The sequence below is a fragment of the Rhinolophus ferrumequinum genome, chromosome 18 (assembly GCF_004115265.2).
Source record: "Rhinolophus ferrumequinum isolate MPI-CBG mRhiFer1 chromosome 18, mRhiFer1_v1.p, whole genome shotgun sequence".
Taxonomy (NCBI): Eukaryota; Metazoa; Chordata; class Mammalia; order Chiroptera; family Rhinolophidae; genus Rhinolophus; species Rhinolophus ferrumequinum.
In genome coordinates this window covers 29,506,736-29,529,277 of record NC_046301.1, presented here as the reverse complement: position 1 = coordinate 29,529,277, position 22,542 = coordinate 29,506,736, and the positions used below count along the sequence as shown (strand labels likewise).

At 40.0% G+C, this 22,542-nt stretch overlaps 1 protein-coding gene across 4 annotated transcripts in view; it reads left to right on the top strand.

Moving 5' to 3' along the window:
• FBXO16 (F-box protein 16) overlaps positions 1-21,975 on the top strand; it is a 47,486-nt gene extending 25,511 nt beyond the window's left edge. For 2 of the 4 annotated variants that reach the window (XM_033135190.1, XM_033135189.1), the window contains exons 6-9: positions 2,861-3,093; positions 8,711-8,813; positions 18,600-18,743; positions 20,392-21,975. In XM_033135190.1, coding sequence (XP_032991081.1) covers positions 2,861-3,093; positions 8,711-8,813; positions 18,600-18,743; positions 20,392-20,469 — 558 coding nt within the window. In that variant the 3' untranslated portion in view covers positions 20,470-21,975. Of the gene's footprint in view, positions 1-2,860; positions 3,094-8,710; positions 8,814-8,910; positions 10,306-18,106; positions 18,133-18,599; positions 18,744-20,391 lie in introns of those variants that run through there. The other 2 variants (XM_033135191.1, XM_033135192.1) reach the window with 2 other exon arrangements.
• The last annotated feature ends 567 nt before the right edge of the window (positions 21,976-22,542 follow it).

Below are 22,542 nucleotides of genomic sequence, written 5' to 3'. Positions count from 1 at the left end.
CTTTTTCCATAAAAACATTTATGCATAACTATATTTAAAAATAATGAATAGTTCTGATGCAAGAAAATTTCTATATCTTTGCTTAGTATTAAATTTCTGTAGGGTGTACTTTGTTATATTAAACTTGAGTTTTCCTGTTAAAGAAATAGACCTAAATTAGAAAGACAAAGTTAATGACATCAAATTTATTGGTTAAAGAAAAGAAATAGACCTCCATCTATTTTTCAGTCAGAAAGACTAAGGTTGTAAAGCCATCTGACTATGGTTTTAAAGTCAACTGTCAGAACGACACATACTTGAATAATTTGTGTAATTCCCTGAGAGGTTGCTCCAATGATGGAGAACATAGGCAGCCACTAGAGTAGAGCATAATTTACCTTCCTTCAAGCACCATCACTGTCTCCCTCCCCTCAATACCTGTACCTGGCACGAAAGCATTTTATGAACAGATGGTAGTGGTTAGTACTAGTTACCCCAACCTTAAAATAAGAGGCCTGGACTAGCATGATCGTTATAACTGTAAAGCTACACTATCTATTCCAAGAAACATAATTTCAAAAAGACTTCATCAAAAAAAAAAAAAAAAAGAAATCAAGTTAAACCCAAAGTAGATAGAAGGAAATAATAATGAAGAGCTGAGATCAATGAAATTGAAAGTAGATAATAGAGAAAAATCAATGAAACCAAAGCTGCTGCTTTGAAAACATAAATAAAATTGGTAAGTTTCTAGCTAGACTGCTCCATGAAATAAAGAGATAAAACACAAATTACTAGTAACAGGGACAGAAAAGGGGAGCATCACTACAGATCCTGTAGTCATTCGAAGGATGATGAAAGAATATTAGGAATAATTCCATGTCCCTGAATTCAACAACCTAGGTGAAATGGACGACCCTTGGAAACCATGAATTACCAAAACAGTCTCAATGAGAAATAAAAAACACGAATGAATCTTTAGCAATTTAAAAATTGAATCCCAAACTTTAAAACTTTCCACAAAATTCTACACAGATTGAGTGGTGAATTCTAGCAGACATTTAAGGAAGAAACACCAATTCTACGTGAACTCTTTCAGAAAATAGAGAAAGAGGGAACACTTCCCTCTTTATACAAAAGCCAGATAAAGATTTTGCAAGAAAACAAAACAAAACCACAGACCAATATCCGTCATGAACATAGACATAAACATCCTTTAAAGATTATTAGCAAATTAAATCCAGTGATATATGAAAAAAGAATAATACATGATAGCCAAATGGAATGTATACAAGGAGAGTAAGGCTGACATAATATTAAAAAATCAATTGACGTTAATTCACAGAATAAAAAAGCAAAGATATGTGATCATTTCAGTATATGCAAACAAAAGCATTTAACAAAAAAAAAAATCAGCATTCATGATTTTAAAAATTCTCAAAAAGACTAGGTGAACAAATATTTTGTTTACTTAACACAGGAAAGTTATCACAGTTGTCATTATTGCCTATTTTGTTAAAATGTTGAGCATTTTGTAATTTTCAGAATTCATGTTTATTTATATGCAACTACTAGTGTTTATGCCTGAATTTCCCCCCCCGAAACTGATTTGAATTATCATGTATTACTTATTCTCAGTAATATTCAACCAGACCTCCTCTAGCAAAAGCAGATTTCATGCAGCGTAAGCTCAGAGAAATGAAATACATGTCCATTCTAAATGAGACCTGCACAAAATATTGAATGCTAAGCCCATAATGAGCTATTGGTTATATAAATTTAAAATGTCTTCTTAATCATTTGTGAAATGAGTAAATATTTTTTAACAATTGTTATGTACTAGGTACTAAGAGTACAATGATCCTCTACAACCATGCTTTAAGGAGCCTAGTCTCGTGGCCTAGGATATACACAGACAGTTACAATGCTGAGTACTAAGTGCTATCCTGTAATAGAAGTATATACAAAGAGCAGTGGAAACAAGGACAAGAAACTAACTGATTCTGCCTGGGGGGACTGGGGGATTTCTTAATTTTCACAAGCAATTCAAGCAAACCAATTCTCCAAACAAAGCTTCCCTAATCTCTTAAAGAACAAAAATTAAGCCTTTAATGGCTTCTCAACATACCAATACCATTTCCCTAAGGCTACAACCACATAAACATCTTATGAATTTCACATACTAAAAATAGACTTTCAACTGGGAAAATAAAGCAGAAGTATTTGGGGAGAGCAGATGAAGTTTTGATAAGTGATAAAATCTATAGTCTACCCCTGTGTAACTCAAAATGGTCTCCACTTGGTATTACCTATAACACAAGGTTATAGGTAATTAGCACTGGAGTATGTCTTTTGAATGTGTATGTTTTCATGGGTAAATTAACTTCAATTGTGGAAAAACTATACAATGGTGCAGTAGAAGTGACAGTACAAATCAGAGAGGTTCAGACAGTCCTGGATTCAAATTCTCTGACCCTGTATCCTAATACTTATTTAGTAGTGGGCCAACTAAATGAGATGGTTTATCCTATCTTGAGTTTCCTCTTCTGTAAAATGGGAGTAGTAACAATTACTTTTCAGAGTTATTGTAAAGGTTAAATAAAATGATGCATGAAAACTTCCTGAGACAGTGCCTAGCACATAGCAAGTACTCCTGGGTCGTCAGTGCCGTAATCATTATCACCATTATCACTGCCCTCATGGTGATGATGATGGTGGTGGTGGTGGTGGCGGTGGCGATGGCGATGGCAGTGGTGGTGGTGGTGGTGGTGATGGTGATGATGATGATAGTGATGATGATGATGATGATGGTGATGATGATATTCTTTGTTTTATTGTTGTTATTACATTGTGCTAAGTAGAGAAATAATTAATTTTCTTCTAGACACCTCCCAAAGATGGGTTTGTGATTGCTGATGTTCAACCAGTTACAGGCAGTTCTCCAGAGGGAAAACAGTCTTCTTCGTCAACTTTCCGATCCTCTTCCTCTTTAAGAAAGAAGAATCAGCCAGGGGAGAAAGAGCTCCCACCCTGGCGATCCTCTGATAAGCATCCAACTGATATCATCCGCTTCAATTACCTGGACAACTGTGACCCCATCGAGCCAATCTGGCACGGGTAAGAAGCTCCATGTCTTTCCCACCTCTTTACTTTCAGAAACAGTGTGCTGGTACCGCGACATACAAGTATGAAAAGATGAAAATAGAACTTACTGTGAAAAACAAATGCTTTTCTATACACAGAATCAAAAAGTAATTGAAAAGCCAAGGAAGCATTACTGGTAAATTTGCCCTGTTTGTTAGGATTGGTTTGCATTTTGTATTTGTCGTGATTTAACATTACAATTTTTTTTTTTTTACTATTTTAATACCTCAAATTCCAGTCCAGCACCATAGGGTCCATTCTAGTCTTTCCCTTTTCCATATTTGCACTTCCTTCTCTGACAGTGAGAAACCGGGCTCTCGTATTTATTTATTGTTTGCTATATAGATATTATATATCATATATATTATGTATTGTACAGTTGACCCTTGAAAAACATAGGCATTAGGAGTGTCAACCCCCACACAGTAAAAAATCCGCATGTAACTCTTGACTCCCCAGAACCTAACGATAGCCAGCCCTTCACATTCATGGATTCAACCAACTGCCACGGGAAAATGGTGTGGGAATCTGTGGTTGGGAATCCGTGGCTGGGAATGCGAAAATAACTGGCTTTGATCTGCAGTTGGTTGAATCCACAGATGCTCAACCAGGATATAAAGGAACAACTATATTTACTGAAAAAAAATCTGTGTATAAGTGGACTCACATAGTATAAACCGGTGTTGTTCGAAGGTCAACTGTATAGCCATATATAATCTTGTATAAAAATTGTGTTTATATAATTGTATAAATACGCACACATACAGAGTATATATTTACTTACAAATTCTGAAAGTCATATACCATTAGCAACGACAATCTAACCGGAATTCAACATTTGTTTATGGTTCTTTTTGCCTTTAGTCTGAAGGTACATACTCTTATTACTGTGTTCAAAATTTACATGGGTTCTTTCTTTTTTAGCATCTCCTTCAGTGTGGGTATATTACATGGTTCTAAAGTTAAAAGTATGTAAAAGCATATAAAAAGTGTGTACAAAACATATACTCGGAAAAGTACCCGCCCGCCCCATTTCTTCCACTCCATTCCCACCCTGTCCTCTTTTCTACCTCATTCCCACTGACACATTTCATTCATGTTTTTATTGTTGCTTTTTACACAGAGTTACAAGAGATACAATTTTCCAACTATCTGATTGACAAAAACTTTAAAGTTTGACAGTATATTCTGTTGGTGAGGCTGTGGGCAAACAGGTACCCCTCACACATTGCTAGTGGGAATATACACTGGCACAGACCTTATGGAGAGAATTTTGACAATACCCAGCAAAAATCATATGTATTTACATTTTGACCCAGCAATCCCACTTCAAGTTATCAATGTTGAAAATACCAAAAGTACATCTGCACAAGGATATTTATGGCAGCATTGTTTATGATTTTAAAATACTGGAAATAACTTAAATGCTCATATATAGGAGAGTGTTTGTTGAATAAGCTATCTGTGGTCCAGTCACACAGTGCAGTACTAAGCAACTGTGAAAAATGAATGAGGAAGATCTGATAAGGAGTGATTTCCAGGGTACATTGTTAATTGAGAAAAATACATTACAAAAGAGTATCTATAGTATGCCATCCCTAATAATATAGAAAGAAAGGAAAGTAAGAAAATATACGTCTGTATCTGTATAGACATATGTATTCATTTATTAACACACACATGATAATCAAGAAATTAAAACAAATTTTGAGATATTTGAACATGTTTTAATACATCTGCCATGTTTTTAGAATATATTTCAACACAATGACCTCCAGGCAGCATAGGATAGTGACAGCGTACAGGCTCTGGAGCCATGCTGCTTGTATTCCAATTCAGACTCCCACACTTCTAGCTGTGTGACCCTGGGGAGGCTCTTAACCTCTCTGTGCCTTTTTCCACATCTGTAAAGTGGCAGTAATAGTGATACCTAAGGTAGGATCACTGTGAGGATTAGTCTATGTAACATGCTTATAATAGAGCCTGACCCATAGCAAGTAAGCACTTCTTTTGTGGGACGGTTCCTAAAATTGTATTATTTGGCTAATAAAGGAAAGGGTAATCCCAGAAGGCTTGATGACTTGGGGACATTCAGATTACAAGTGTGTTTCCAGGACCACTGGGGTTTCTTTGGAGTTGATATGAGATGAGAGTGGTATCCGTCATTAAGCAAAAGTTGAGCTCTTTGAGGGCACAGAGCATGCCTCACTCATCTTTACATCACCGCTGACTAGCACTACAGTATTCACTAAATGTTTGATTTTGAACAAAGTGTAGACTTTGATTCAGGAGCTTTACATTCATCTGTTTGTATTAGAAAAAGTCCAATTAGTTGGCTGATAATTTAGAAAGTACTGGGGGAGGGAACAAGATATAAAACAGAGTTTAAAGTAGGTACTATTATTTACATTAAAATGGGTAGAGGTGAAAGAAAAAAATATATATATTTATATTTATATGTATATAAAATATCTCTGGAATATATACAAGAAACTGATACTGTCATTTGCCTTCAAGGAGGAGAAGTGTAAGCTGGAGACAAGATGGATAGGAAAGTTTTCACTACATAGCCTTTTGAAGTCTTGAATTTTGAACACTGTGAATGTATTGACTATGTATTGTTAATGTATCCCTGACGATAGTATTTAAGAGTTTGAATGTGGCCGTTCATCTGGACTAAGCTGGTAAATGAGAGAGAGGCAAACTTATATACTCAAGGCAATATGAATGGTACATTAACAAAATAAACTCTTCATCCCCCGAGTTTTCTGTGAGACTCAAATACCCTGTGTGAAAGGCAATAATTACATTAAACAACGTAATTAAAAGGCAGAGATAATCAGAATGGGTAAGAAAGCAAGACCCAACTGTATGCTTTTTACAAGGGGCACACGTTAAGTATAATAACACAGATAGGTTTAAGAATAAAGTGATGAAATAAGATGTACCATGCAAAAAGTAAGCATAAGATGCCAGAATGACCATTAATATCAGGTAAAATACACATCAAGACAAAAAGTATTACCAAAGATGAAAAAGGACATTCATAATGATACAGGATCAACTAAACAGAAAGACTAATTGTTACAAATGCATATTATCTAATTTCAAAGCCTCAAAGTACATAAGACAAAATTGACAGATCTAAAGAAATAGACGATTCCACGAATATATTTTTTTTTCAAGTGCATGTGCTGCATTATCAAAATAGAGTGATGCTTGGACTCTTTAAAGAGACATTGTGGGGGGGAGGGGAGCAGAGGTGGGGAAAATGTTCTAGAACATGAGACATAACAAGCAAATGCAGTTTGGATCTAGATGGGATTTTGGTTCAAAAAAGAAAAACTATCATAGGCACTCTTGGGATAATTGCAGAAATCTGATATGAACTGAGCATTAAATGATTTTTTAAATTTTCTGTTCATTTTCTAAGGTATGATCATACTAGTGTGACCGCAGGCAAATGTCTTTAATCTTAGGAGATGAGTGCTAAAGTATTTAGGGGTGAAGTGTCTGCAATTTACTTTCCTACGGTGTGGCATATATAGATACAGATATAGATATAGATATGGATATAAAAGATAAAGCAAAAATAGCAAAATATTATCAGTTGTTTCATATAGTTGGAGAATATATGGGTAATCACTGTACTATTCTTTCAACTATTCTGTATATTTAAAATTTCTTAATTAACAGTTGAGGGAAATTTTTGAAAGTTAAGCAGCAAGAAACATTTGGGCAAAGCTGATCTTTTAAAATAAAATTTTTTATAATGGAAATTGAAATATATACAAAAGTAGAGAGAACAGAACCCCTTGTAACCATCATTAACAGGTTTCAACTCGTGATCAATCTGGTTTCATTTATTCCTCACCCACTCTTCCCTTCCACTAGGTTACATTTGAGGTAAACCCAAACATCATATTATTTCATTCATACATATTTCAGTTCATATCCTTAAAAGATAGATTCTGTCTAAACATCATAACTTGATACTAAATGGCATCTAAATCAATGAATGAGTCCTTAATATAATCAATCAAATATCAAGTCAGTTTCCAGGTTTCCTTGGATGTCTCATAAGTGGTTGATATTTTTTAACAGTGTTTTTAATCAGGTTCCAAATAAGGCGTACATACTGCGTTTGATCCATGTGTCACTTAAGTCTTTTATTTTTTATTTTTATTTTTTTATCCAGAGGTTTCTCCTTCCTTCCTTCCTTCCTTCCTTCCTTCCTTCCTTCCTTCCTTCCTTCCTTCCTTCCTTCCGTCTTTCCTTCCCTCCTTCCCTCCTTCCTTCCCTCCCTCCTTCCTTTCTTTTCTTTTTCTTGCAATTTGTTTGTGATAGAAATCAGGTCATTTGTCCTATAGAGCTTCTCACCTTCTGAATTTTGCTGATTGTGCTCCCAACATGCAGCTTAACATGTTTCTCTGTCTCCTCTACTTGGCCATCCTGGTGGTAAGATCTAGAGTCTTGAGTATATAATAGTCATGTACTCCCATCATAAGGCACATAATACCTGGTTGTCTCTCGTTTTTGATATTAGTGGCAATTGATGATTATTGCCTAAATCCGTTATTTTAGATGAACTTATCCTGGAAACAGCCAGACAGCAAATACATTAGGCTTTATAGGACATATCTCTGTCACAACTGCTCCACTCTGCCATTGTAGCCTGAAAATAGCCATAGACAATATGCAAAAAATAAGCATGACTATGTTCCAATCAAACTTCATTTATAACAACAGGCATCAGGCTGCTGTTGGCCTCTGGGGAGTAGTTTACTGATCCCTACTTTATCCTAATATATATATATTTTAGAAAACAAATACTAATATTAAAACAAACAATAGGACTACTGAAAACAGTTTGAGATCCCTTTGCCTGCTTTTTTGTCCTAAGGATATATTCTACTAAGAATATTCACCATGTTAAAGTCCCATGAAGTAATTCTTCTGTGTGTGTTAATGCCACCAACTTGATAGACAAGATCATTTGGTTTTTAGATTTTAGGGATTGTGTTCCTTTGTTTTGTTTTATAATTTTGAGGAAAATTGAGATGGTTCCAAAGTCAAATATACAAAACAAGGTATATTTGGAGAAGTCTGTCCCTACCCCTCCCTACTGTTCCTTGTGCCTGATTGGGTCACCGGAGAATCCTACTTATAGGTAATCATTTTTCAGAATGTTATGGTGTAGTCCTTCCATTTAAAAGAAAACATAAGGAAATACACACACACACACACACACACACACACACACACACACACCATTTTAAGATAAATAGTAGCATACAATACATACCACTTTATCCACTTTTCTGGTTTTGTTTTTTTTCTCATGTAACGATATATCCTGGAGATCACTCCACAGTTGTGTATAGAAATATTCTGCCTTCTTTTTTATAATTTATAATACTCCATTGTTTGAATGTGCCAGAGTTTATTCAACCAGTTCTCTACTGATAGACATTTTGGCTTGTTTCCAGTTGAATGAAGACAGTCTTTTAAATCACAGGAACAACAGCATCAAATTGACAAATTTTTTAAAAGATTATTTGTAATTTTTCCAATGCCTTCCAATTTACAGAAGAAGGAAAAGACATGAAATGATCCCAGGTTCCAGCCGACAATCACATGATAAGAAAAATAAATTGCAGGATAGATGTAAGCTAAGAAAAGCACAGTCACTGGTGAGTATTGCTTACAAGACTCCCCACCATAAAGTTGATGAAAATCGTTGGATCTCTAATCCTATTTGTAAAATTGAATTTGTTTTTTTTTAATCAGAATCATCAAGTGGTGGTTTAAATCCCAGGCTCTGACACTGACTGACAAGCTGTGTGACCGTGAAGGCACCTTTCATTTAATCTCTCTGAGCCTCTGTTTTCTCATCTGTTCAAAAAAAAAAAATGACTAGATGAACCATTGTGTATGAATCTGCTTTGAAAACTATACAATTTAAAGGAACATTATTATCATTTGGTTCTTTCTTCTGCTATGAATTCTTTGGGTTGGGGAAACGGGGGCTATAGAAATTTCTCTATAGAAATTACTTCTCTTTAGAGCAAAGGTTCTAAGAAAAAGGTATGCTTCCCTGCTGCCAGTGGAGCATGATTATAAAAGTGCATTTCAAGTTACTTCAGAAAAAGTGAATTGAGGACTTTTCTTTCCCTAATGAAAAAATAGCTAATTGACTACCTAATAAAGTCAGTAATTGTGACGAGGGAACATTATCGTTCATAGCAGAGTTTTCCAAATTGTGGTTCTGTACCCCCAATGGATCCCTTGCAGCACACATACTTCTCTTTGCAGCAAAGTAGAAGGGAATAAGGGTGGAATAACAAAGTTCATATTTGTAGTAAAGATTTAGAAAAAATCTGAGGATACATACTCAAGGAAAATTAAATAAAATGGATGTCAATTGGGAGAAGAATAAGGATGTAGTCATGAATAAATCACTTTTATAGCTCTGCTTTAAAGCCCTATTACTTTCTGTTTAAATGTATTTTCAAGTTTTATATTTTAAAAAGAGATCAAGAGAGAGATGAGCTTTTAAAAATAGGGCAGTTTGTATTCTGAGGGGCCAATTTTGTTGGACTGGTGAGGCTTATCACAGACAGATGTACAAATGCCCAAGGGAATGCGGTAGCTTAAAGCAGAGCAGTAAAATTGTCAGTGGAAACCATTAATTGAGAAAAATAACTTTATGAGGCTTATCACATAGGCCATTCAGGCATGCTTCTGCTTGGTTTCCAAGCCCTTCCTAGGCCAGGAATACAAGAGAAATCTGGGGGAGAACAGGGAATTGGAAGATGATAAAAGTCGGTGGTGAGGTATGCTTACAAATTATCAGCATAGTCAAACATTTCTCTGGCTTAAAACAACAACAACAAAAATCAAAGGCTAAACAGAAGCCTTCACCACAGGCCTTTGACATTAAGCATCTGTCGTGTACTAGCAGGGCTTGCTGAAGTTAGAACATTTATTCTCAATTAAAAACTTAAAAAGTTGTGCTGAAAGGGAAACCAGGGTAAATGAAACAATGATAGAGAACTGTGAAGCTATTAATAAATGAAGCTCGTGACTGTATTGGTTTACTTGTATTGTTTATGTAAATATACTAATTATATAATCACTATGTATGCTTAGTCGTTTTGCTGAGGAGCATACGGCATAACTAAACCCTCCAAAAGTATGCAGTGATCTTTGACTCGCTGATGATACCTATGATGACCGGCTATTTGGGCCACAGGGTGTGTGTGGCTAAGGCCTTGTCTCCACAAGGTGGCAGGTGGCCCTCACTGTGGGCCATATACCTCCTAGGAAACAAGCAACTTCCTACGTGATGCAAGATGATTGAGAAAATGAAGAAACCCTGGATGTGGGGCCTGGGAGAAAAGGAAATGGGTGTTGAGGAAACTCAATTAGGGGACATACGGAGAGTAGGGAGTCAACAGAACTCTGACAACTTGCAGCTGTGCAGTTTGGTAGGGACACAGCAGACATGCGATTGTGATGAGAAAATTATGTATTCATTTGATAGGAAGTTCTGGCATCCGTTAGACAGGTTTATCTAGGAGGATTTCAGGAAAAACTAGAGAAACTGGGGAGCCGGTGGAACTTAGGGGAACACATTATAAATGCAAGGATGAGAGGGACAGACCCCAAAGCCACCGAGGAGGTGCCTGAGAACCGAACTTAAGTATCCCTTCCCCTACACCCAAGCAGAAAAGTTGGTATGTGATACTCGGAGAAGTTAAAGCTTTGTGAATGGAAGGGGTGGAAGAGAAAGAAAGCACGGGAACATAAAAGTACAAAGAATATGACTTAGATGATCTCTCCAGGCTATCGGGCCACTGGGACCGTCTTCACTTTTCAGCTGTCACGACTTAGCGCCTTCAGAGAAGAGAGTTCTCTCTACAAAGAGAAACATTCTTAGGGAAACAGTTCCAAATCCACATGTGTTGCTGTGAGCTCAGATGTTTTCTGTTATTTCATTGGTTTGAGTTTTCAGAGCCCACCCCTGAGAGAGGGACCTGATTTCCTCTTAGGTTTTGAATTCCAGTGCTACCTCGTTACAGCTGCTTCATTTAGCCACCTTTTCGTGTGAATCACAGGTGGAAGATAAAGATAAAGATAAAGATAAATCCGATCATGAATGCTTTACAATTTTGAAGATTGTTTATTAAACTGATATACGTATCAAGAAATGCCCACTTTGTTAATTATAATAAAATTCCATACAGAACAAAGCAATTGGAAAATATAAACACCACACTACAACCAACTACCATTTTAATTAAACTCCAGAGATTTTTCCATCTTGTGTGAAGACGTGAAAACAAAAACACTAAAACAATCTTATCAGCTGGCCCCACAATTCCTATTTGGGAAGGGTAAAGGAGGAGCTGTCTCCGTGGGAGAAAGCCATTACCTCCATGTGAAAGGAAGGGAAAGTTTGTTGTTTCTGCTCCTGTAAGAAGGGCAGAGGGAGGGGCTGGGTAGGGTGGTGACGGGAGAGAAGAGAGAAGCCCACCAGTGCAGAGATGAGGTAGTAGAGAGAAGCCAAGAATATGTTAGATAGTAATTAATACCATCCATCTGATCAAATTTATATGCTATTGCTGGGAAGTAAACCTGGCCTTCCATCTCTATAGTAAATTCTACTCAATTGACACAGGGAAGCAAGATCTCAGAAGTCTAGAAGTTCAAATAAAGGAAAGCCCCTTAGGTCACTTCACAAACACCCAGGCGGTGGGCCTTGGACTTCCCAAACCCTGGAATTTGGACTCAGAGGATCCCAGCTGACATCTTGTTTCACGTTCTTTTTTTTTTTTTTTTTTTTTCCTACCAAGTTAAGTATAAAAACAAATGCCTTTTGTCCCACACTGAACTCTTGCTTGGAGGTTAGAAGTCCTCACTTTCTAGGTTCTGATTTGGGCATGGATTTCAAAAAGCTGGCTGTTTCAGAGAACTCACTGTAATACAAGTAACAAAAGCCTTTAATTGCCTGCTTACTCTAATTGCTTTAGATAAGACCTTATCTTTTCCTGTGCCTTGTTACCTCCAGCCTCTGCAGTTACCTTCTGCACCTCTCTCCCAGATCACTTGATTCTTAGTGTCTGGACTACTGAAAATGCTTCTGTAACCTTTCTCACTTTTTTCCCCAGAGAGAGGGGTCAAAAGGGAGGGGAAAAGCATATACTCTAAAGTGTTTCCTGATTCCTGTCATGGAGAGAGCAATGGTTTAAGAATCAGAAACCAGGTTTCTAGCCTCAGCTCTACCATTAACGTAGCAGCCACTCGACCTCTTTGAGTTTTCCTTTTCCCATGTATGAAATGAGAGTTTGGATTCCCAATATCTTCCAGGTCCATTCCAGACTGAAGTCCAGATCAAAGAACCCTACAGTTTTCTACTGTATTCACTCCCCTCTCTCCTGATCTCTGAGGGACACAGCTATGACTAAAGTGACTTTACACAGAATAACCAAAAGAATCCCTTATATTAATGAATCCTAGTTATAAACCAATGAAAATTGGTTTCTGTCTCCCATCTTTTTCTTTGAACTTCAGAAAATATAATTAGTGATTAAAGCAGAAGAATTTACAAAACAAAGTTTATGCAGTGGTCTCCTTACAGGCAATCTTGAATAGACTTTCAATTCTGATGAACTCTCCAGGTGTTTGTTTTATCGTCCTTGTTTGGTTTGATGTGCAGAACTAAAAATCTACAGGAGAGATTTTTAATTATTCAGATCAATCAGTGAAATTCCCAAGAATTCCACTGGGAAAGAAGAAAAAAGAATATGGGCTTCACAGTCAGAGTGGCCTGGGTTTTTTTTTTAACTAAACAGTATGGTTTTGGGTAAGTTACTTAACCTCTCTAAGCCTCTGTTTCTTCATCTGTAAAATGGGAATAACGATACCTCTCTTGCAGGATTGTTGTCAGGTAAATGACAGGTATGTGTTAAGTACAATACATGTTTGTGTTCTCCCCCATTCAGTACCATCTGATTTACTCTTTGCTGACCAAGAGCACAGGTTTGGAACTTAAACGGCCCGGGTTCACTGCCTAATAACCACAATTTTAGTAGTTCAGTGAGTTTGGCCAAGTTATTAACATCTCTCGGGCTCTGTTTCTTATCTGTAAAATGGAATTAGACCCAGCACTAACCTCACAGGGTTGGGAGGTGACGATAAAGTATTTAGCACAGTGCCTAGCTTAAAGTAAGCGGTCAGTAAACAGTAGCTGGTAGTGGTAACGGTAGCAGTAGCAACTGTCAAAATCACACCAGATCTCAGTCTGACTCTGCAAGGAACGAGAAGGCAGGGCTGATGGTGAGCGGCTGTCGAGAAGCGGATGAGGGGTCAGGTTAGCCAGGCAGCCGGAAGGAGGCTCCAACCAGTAGAATAAGTTTCTCTTTCTTGCTTTTACCTTTACTCTGCGACTCCCCCCAACCCCGCCCCACCCCAGTTTTCTTTATCTTTCCTCTTTGTCTTTCTCTGTTTCCCCTGTGTAAAAAAATGGTTGCATTCACAGCTGTATGAAATGTAAGCCATATGTTTTCTTTTCCTGCATGGCCTCTGTACGCTCTCGTGCCTGGACATACGCTCATGCCTTTTCCTCATCAGTGTGGGGGTTTTTTATGCCACACTCCTAGACTGAACAGTGGGTGTGTGTTGAATTCAGTGCCATGGATTCTGTGCCATGTGCACTGCACCGCTTACTAACTACAATCTTTGTTTTTAATTTTTGAAACCTCAGAGAAGAAAAGGCCTAATTGCTAAGAATCCTGGGGCAAAATGAACTCTCAGGAAGGACCCCATTTAGCGTCTTTGCATATCTCCTTTGTCTCTAAAGAGCGTAGCTTACTTGTTCCGTCTTGTTGCGTCTTGTTTTCTCATGGTGCACATAAAAAATTACCCTGCATTTCCATTAGGAATGATTCTACCTGGTTCTTTTTTAACTGACTATTTAGACTGGGGCCACAATATTTGACATAAATTCAGAATGGGCCCAAAATATTTGATATAAATTGGCTTCCCTTTAGGATCTACCAGAAGAGAAGAACCGTGTTTATGAGTTATGTAATAGTATTATTTATATACATATTAGTTGTGACAGATATTTTAATCACTGTTACTCCTGGGGTTCAAAATACATTTGTATGTACGTAGTATATATGCATGTGTATAACATTTAGTAACATGGTATTTCACCACAAACTACAGTAGAAACCAATTTACTAAGATATGGATGTTTTGAAATAAGAGTTCACAATCATCACTAACAAACAACCATTGGAACTTTGTGGCCTGTGAACATCTGGCAACACATCCAACCTTATTTCACCTACGTGGGAGACGGAATGGTGCCGTCACCAAGTCTTGGATTTAAATTTCAAAACCCTGGCTAGAGTTGCTTAGCCTTCCTCCGCAACTGACAGTTTTACCCCAAGGTTATTTAAAAGATAAACCAAGAACAAAGGCCTGTGGATTCTTTAAAAGTGTGTTGATTGTTTCTCCCTAACACCTCACCTCTATTTCTCACAGAACCAGAGTGAGCTGAGAGGAAAAGGGAGCACCCTCTCCGTATGTACAGATGTACGTGTTGACCTAATCAGGGGCCCCCTGGAAGGGTGACCAGACAGGTCTGAGAAGCCTTGTGGGCTCCCAGGCAGACAAAAGGACGGCAGGGGTCCACCTCACAAAATTCCCAGATGGAAAAGTCCATGAAGCTGCTCCATCCTGCGGTTAAACATCCATTCACCTAAAGCCAGGATGAGTCGTCAGCCCTCTTAGACTCTCCCAGAAGGAAAGCCCAGTGGGCGGGCCCTCCCTAGCCATCTCCTCTCTACTCAGAGCCTATATCACAGGGGTCGTTATTTATTACTCAGCCTACACTTAGGAGTTGAAGCTATGTTTATATGATTAAAACAAAAGACTTTTTATGATTTTTTAACACAACAATCCATATTTATATGCAGTATTACCACCTCAACCCTGATGAACTGGGACTCATAATAAAGTATGGAGGGTAGATTTTTTTTTTTAAAAGGGAGTAGGTAGGTGGGGTCTCCTACAAAGTAGAGATTGTCACATTCTTTACTTTTATTTACCACATCACAGACTTGGGAAGAGTAAATGAAATAATAAATGTAGGACTCTTAGCACCGTGCCTGCCATTCATATATTTGCAATTATTATTATTGACAGTGGTGTTTCTACAATGATTGGCACACTGTCATGGTCGATGCTATATTTATCTCCTTTCTGTATCCACATACTCCTTTACCTAATCTATACTCTTAAGTGATCCGTGGGTTTATCCAATGGTGTTGTTTGCATCAATGATCATTTGCTAATTTCTGCCAATAACATGAATGGAAAACAAAAAAAAACACAAAAAAAACAAAAACAACTCCATTGAGCAGTGACAGACACAGGTATGTATGTACAAGCTGGCATATACAAATTGTGCCTTGTTGATAGCCCTTCTTGGGCCTCAGCCTCTGGTGGGACCCTCCTCTCTCCTGGGTCAGTCAGCCTCAGTAGCTTCTCAACATTCTCACTCCTTTATGCCCAATAAAATGACATCCAGCCTGAAGGTAGGAATTGTCTATCCCTGTTTCAAAGTCCACCTGCTCAGTGGTGTTAGCCATTGCTGTGAAATGGAAGTAGGAAGGAATCATTCGTATGCTTATTCGTTTATCCAACAAGTATTTTTCAGGCACTAGGGGTACATCCATCACAAGACACAGTCCCTGCCCTCCAGGTGCTTACGGGCTGGAGGGGGAAAGCTTCCAATTAAGTAAAGGATAACTGCTAGGTATCTGGGTCGGGCAATTTGTGTTAATGTTCCTGCCACCGCTACTGAGACTGCAAACACAGCAGGATATGCCAGGTGTGACATACCTGTGGGACTACAAGTGTACATATTCAGAAGAGAGCTGAACGTATGATCCAAGAACTCAGGAGGGAGAGTGGGGCAAGAGATATAAATCCAGCAATTGGAGATTTAGACACTGATTGCCCAGGAAGAGAACCCTGGAGAATTCTGATGTATAAAGTGTGGCCTTACATTTCTTTTCTATGTCCTTTCCATGTAAAGACATGATAACAACATGTTGCTCTATTATTGGGTAAATGTCTCTAGAAAAAGAACAGTAAGTTCAACTGATGAGAGGAATTTTTTTTTTTTTAATTACCTGATTCCATCTCTCTTCCTAGGAGCAGGTTGAAGGAAGGAATACTCTTTGTGATACTCTAGCACTGGTATTACTGGTAGATTGCAGGGCTGTCGGCACCATGAGCCCAGTAGAAAAGAGGCAACAGCAGGTAGATCTGCACGTATGGAAAGGTGGTTTATATCAGCATTGTAAGAGCAAAAAGATGGGGAACAGCTTAAATACTTACCAATATGGCTCATCTATAAATGGACGAATAAAACCATTGGAAGACTGAGTAAGTTCTGTAAGTACTGAATGTATCACTTGGAATTTACAAGTGTTTTAGGAGCTCTGTGCCCGGAGAGCTCCCAAACATGGGTTTAAGAAGAAGTTTCCAGTTATTTCAACCCGATCGTCAGATGCTCTAGACCAAGATGAAGGACTGTCAGATGTGTCCCCTTGTATATAACTTTCCCATGTTTCTCCCCCTTCAATCTTGATTTTGTTTTGTTTTGTTTTCTCTTGTAATGATGGACATTAAAGTCTTACAATGAAGGGGGTCTACGAACCTGTTTTCAGGGACAGCAAGGGAGGGTGGATGTAAGGAGACCGTCTTCCCAGAGCCCATCCTGAAGGGAGAGAAACCCAATAGTCTGAATAGGTGGTGACAATTACCCAAAGGTGTGTGTGTGGGGGGGTGTGGAGTGTGTGTGGAGTGTGTGTGGAGTGGGGGAGTCCCTGGGACCTGCCACAGTGAAAAAAGAGAGCTTCAGAGAAGTCTGCCCAGGCCTGTGAACGCCCTCAGGGGACTTAAGAGAAAGGGGTTCCTCAAATGCAGTGATAAATAAGCTTTGCACAGTAATAGGATTAAATTTAAAACTGTTACAAGTGAGGTGTGACTAGCCCATTCTTGTATCACCGAGAGCTAGGCATTTTTTTCATTCAACGGGTATTATTTTGTTTTCATTGTTTCTAAAATAGCACAAAGGAACTCTTCTATTTGTTGTCTTACCTTATGGTGATCTTAGAACAACACTGAGACCGAGGGAACATTATTTGCTCTCAGTTCGTCTCCCTTTCCTCTTCGATTCAGGTAGCTTGCTATGTGTAACCCCAGTTTTGCCTACCCTTTCCCAGAAAAATCATCCGCAAACATGTATGGATCTATTGTAGGCAGTGTGGATTCAGTGAGGTAGAAGATTCCAGCTCTGCCCTCAGACAGCTTGCAGTCTCATGGGGAACCAGATAAGTGCCTTCAGATATGTTCAGTGCTACGTCAGGGGCCGCCATAATGATGGCTTCGGGAGGCAGACACCGTGGCGGTCCAGACAAGCTTCTTGAAGAAGGTGGGCCTCGAAGGACAGGTTAGATTTAGAGAAGGAGGACAGAGAGCACGTGAGGTAAGACCAATCGGTGTGGTGCATCTTTGTGGAATAAGAGGGACCTGGTTCGCTGGAGAAGAGGACAGGAGACAGCAGTCATTGGCTGAAGCCATTTCTGATTCAGTAAAAGTCTCAGATTCATAGTGACCCTGTGTGTTGCAAGCATTTTTATCAGAGCATGAGAGGGATATAACAAATGATCTGAATGCTGGGACTTGCCAGCTGACTGTGGAGTAGTAGGAGGGGAATTGTGTTCAGGGAAGGTTATATATAGTACCTGTAGATCTGCTTGATCTCCTTATGTCTCTCTGCACACAGTAGGGGCCAAGATAAGGGTAAACTTTACAAGATCTCTGCAAGCTCAGCTCGTATTATTATTTCTTTCTCTTGCTCTCTCCATTCTTTCCTCTTCCCTCTCCTGTTCACTGCCAGATGTCGAGGAGAAATCCTTTGTCACTGTGAGTTTCGGTTGGAATGTCAGCCTGTGGCATTTGCCTTTTGAGAGAGAATGTGTGCATGCACAGATTAGTAAGGAGCAGAAAGTATGGGAAGTCCACCAATCCTCGCCTGGTCTGAGAATCCCCTTTTTGCTCTGTGAGCTCAGGCTGGCACTGAAACGGCCTGTTCTCGGTTTCATTTATTTGTAAAAAGGAGATGTTAATACCTCCCTGCCTACCTCAGACTTTTCTTGAGGTGCAAATGAAATTATGGCTGTGAACACACTCCGGAGACTAAAGAAGTTATTATTAGTAGCTCAACATAAAGATTGCATGGGGATAAGGGGTGGTGACATGAGGACGTCTCAATAAATCCCATCCAGTCCTATGATTTTATAAGATTGTTTTACATCATTAAAATAAGTTTAATTACACAGCTTCCTCTGATGTTTTAATGACTCTCACTCCGACATCGTTTTCCTCCCTAGATATCCCTAAGGACAGAGCCCAGTTCCCCTCTACAAGTTCCGACTCGTCTCGCCTGGCCTCCTCGGCAGTTCATGGAGCTCCCAACCACCGAGGGAACAGCGGAACTTCTCCTGCAGCATCTTCAGAGACACTCTGGGCTCCAGGTATGACCCATCCAGGCTCCAGAGCTGAAGCTGACTTAAAAATGTGGAAAGAGTTCTCTAAAAAGGACAAGATGCTCTACACATTGGAGAATCGGATGTTACTTGACTCCTCTATTGGAAACTGTTGGTTTGGGTACCTTATTCTGAAAGTGTGTTCTACAGTATTTCAGCAAAGGCATTCATGGCATAAATGTTGACATATTTACTAACTTAGATAGAAATGTGATGACAGATACCGTGGAGTTGATAAAGGGACAAGTGCTAGTACCACTGGTAAGAAGATAGAGTCCAGAAGGATACAGACAGCTTGAGTAGTTCAAATGATGGGGCTATTTACCACGGTGTCTTAATTTGCTAGACCTTCCATAACAAAACACCACTACCTTAGTCCATTTGGGCTGCTATAACCGCAATACCATAGATGGGTGGCTTATAAACAACAGACATTTTCCTCACTGTTCTGGAGGCTGGAAAGTCCAAGATCAAGGTGTCTTCAGGGTTGGTTTCTTCTGAGGCCTCTCTCCTTGGCTTGCAGATGGCCGTCTTCTTGCTGTATCCTCTCATGGTCTTCCCTCTGTGTGCCAATCTCCACTTATTATAAGGACACAAGTCAGACTGGATTAGAACCTACCCTAATGACATTCACCTGGGCTCTGAGGCAGAGAAAGAAAACACACCTGGATGAGAGCTTGTGGCTTCCCGTGGGCAAAGCAGATGGCTATCATTTAGGGTTCCCTCTTCCTGGAGCCTGAGCTCTCATGGCCAGCCCCCAGGAGCCAGCAGCAGATATGTAACCCGAGGTGGCCTGTAGCTCGAGGATTCTGCCCTCCTTTGACCCAGTGAACCGCTGTGATTATTGCAGGAACCAGTCATGTTGTGGGCAGATGTTTGAATGGGCCAGTCTGGAGTATGTCCCCAGCCCCTTCTGGAATAAGCCAGGATCTTCTGGGGCAAGGACATACCAGGAGAAAGGAGGGTCTATCCAAGATGAATGGCTATCTCTGGTCTTAAACTGTATTTGGGTTATCTATTCCTTTGAAACGAACCACTCTCAAACTTGATTGCTTGCAACAATCTGTTCTTCTTCTCACGAGCCTGCAGTTTGGGAGGGTTCTGTCTCCGATCTACACAGCATCCTCTGGGTCCTCCCAAAAGAGGGTCAGAAGATCCACTCCCAAGAAGCTATAGGGACAGGGCTAGCGCTGGCCGTCCACGGAAGCTCAGCCAGGGCTGAGGACCTGGGCCTCTGCTTCTCACCATGGAGGCCAAAATTCTCGTAGCACAGGGGCCGGGTTCTAAGGACGAGTGTCCAAAGAGAGAGCCATCTGAAATCGGAATCATCTGTTTTGTCTCATAGTGGTACTCTGTCATCCCCTGGTGATCACAGAGGCTTGTCCAGTTTTAAGCAAAGGGAGCATAGACTCGGGAGAGTTGCAAGATTCTGGAAGAACTTGTGGGATGAGAAATATCACTGTGACCATTGTGGACTGGACTCAGGGTGGTTCCTTGTGTGACCCTTACTTACCCATCATTGATCATAGCACAGTTATATGAGTTAGGTGCACCCCCTGTCTTAATCAGCTCAGGCTGTCATAACGAAATATCACAGGCTAGGGAGATTAAACAACAGAAGTTTATTTTCTCACAGTTCTGGAGGCTGGCAGTCCAAGATCAAGGTGTCAGCAGGACTGGCTGGTGTCTGGTGAGAGCTCCCTCCTTGGGCTGACTTTTCACTGTGTGCTCCCATGGCTTTTCCTTGATACCTATGCAGAAAGAGAGAGAGAGAGAGAGAGATCTCAGTCTCTCTTGGGTGTTTGTTCTTGTAAGGACACTAATCCTATCAGTTCAGGGCCCCACCCTCATGACCTCATTTAACCTTAATTACTTCCTTAAAGGCTTCATCTTCAAATGCAGCCACTCTGGGGTTTAAGATTTCAATGTATGAATTGGGGGGTATATAAGCATTCGGTTCATAACATCCCCCCTTAGGGATATGAATTAGATGACAATTGATAAAGATAAATTTATATGGATATTCATTAATTCAAGAAAACTTGACTGAACACCCACTGTGTGCCAGACTCAGCTAGGCTGTGGGAGTATAGGTACGGGGGGAAAACAACTGTTCCGGCCTTTAATGAGTTTATCAGTGCAAAGAAGACAAATCAGCCATCACAATGCAATGATAGCAACAAGGAACGTGTGCTGTGACAGCTCCGAGAAGGGAACGAGTAAACCACTCCGTGGGGCTGTGCCACAGTGATGTCCAAGCAGACACCAAAGATGAGTAGATCAAGTAGTAAATAGGAAGTGGGACAGACAGAAGGAAACATTCTGGAGAAAGAATAAGGTATGCAGAGACCCAAGGCAAAAACTAGGGCCCAGCATCCTGGTTTGCCCAGGACTATCCTGGGCTTAGCACTAGAAGTCCCACGTTCAGGAGTTGCCCCAGTCACCGTGGAACTGTAAGTATCCCAGGAGAGCTGGTGCCTAGAGGAGTTTTGGCTTGTGGCAGGATTGGTGAGAGAGAAAGCTGGAAAAGTTGGCGGGAACTAAGTCACATTAAGGAGTTAAGACTACCTTGAAGGCAGTTGAGCAATCAATAAGTGATCTTACATAGGGGAGTGACTTGCTAAGACTTGCATTTAGAAAGATCTCCATCTGCTGTATAATTAAGAGGGACAGCACCAAAAGCCAGTTAGAAAGCCATTGTGGTTTTGCAAAGAAGGATGAGGGGTGACTTAAAGTAAAATAATAGAAGGGGATGGAAAGAACCAGAGGATTTAAAATATCTTAAGAAGAAGTAACAGAACTTAGAAATATAGATAGATGTGGGAGGTGAGCGACAGGGAAAATCAAGGATGACTTCCAGATTTCTGGCTTGGACAACTGGAAAAAGTCTTGGGAAGTAATTAGGATGGTTTGGAAATCCCTCCCCCAAACCACCCTACATGAGAATACAAACAAAGCAGCTATTCTTCTGCTCCCCGTACAGCTCTTGTTGACCTAAAAATCTGAGTTATTGTGCAACTGACCCAGAAGTCTCGGTCATAGCCATGAGACTTGCAGGAACTTCAGGATAAGAAGGAGGTTGCAGGGGGCAGTGGTTTGCGAGGCTGCATGGCTCAGTTGGTTAGAGTGTGAGCTCTCAACAACAAGTTTGCCGGTTCAATTCCCGCATGGGATGGTGGGCTGCGCCTCCTGCAACTAAGCTTGAAAACGGCGAATGGACTTGGAGCTGAGCTGCGCCCTCCACAACGAGACTGAAGGACAACGACTTGGAGCTGATGGGCCCTGGAGAAACACACTGTTCCCCAATATTCCCCAATAAAATTACATTAAAAAAAGAGGTTTGGAGCAAGAAGGGGAAGAAAGTGGGCATTTATTACACCAGATACTTCTAAGATGATTTATGTAGTCTGTCTTATTTAATTTTCACAAGAATCTTATGAGGTAAGTGGGTGGATATTGTGATCCCCATTTCATAGCTGCAGAATGGGGAATAAAGTATTTTGCCGCAGGCGGCCAGGGCTACAAAGTAGCCGAGCTGGGTGTGTTTGACACTAAAGAACTGCTCTTTCCACCACGCTGCTTCCCTAAGGAACATTATTTTCTGCCTGATTGGGTATTTTGTCACACCTACCACCCTGCCTTGATTCCGTCTTCATTCAGCATTAGAGAAGGATGCAGACCCAGGGAAGGACTCTACCTCCTGGCTCTAAGAGGCCAGATGAAGGCTGCTTCCAGAGTGAGGACTGCAAGAAAGCTTCTTACTCCATTGTGACTGGTCCCCACACTG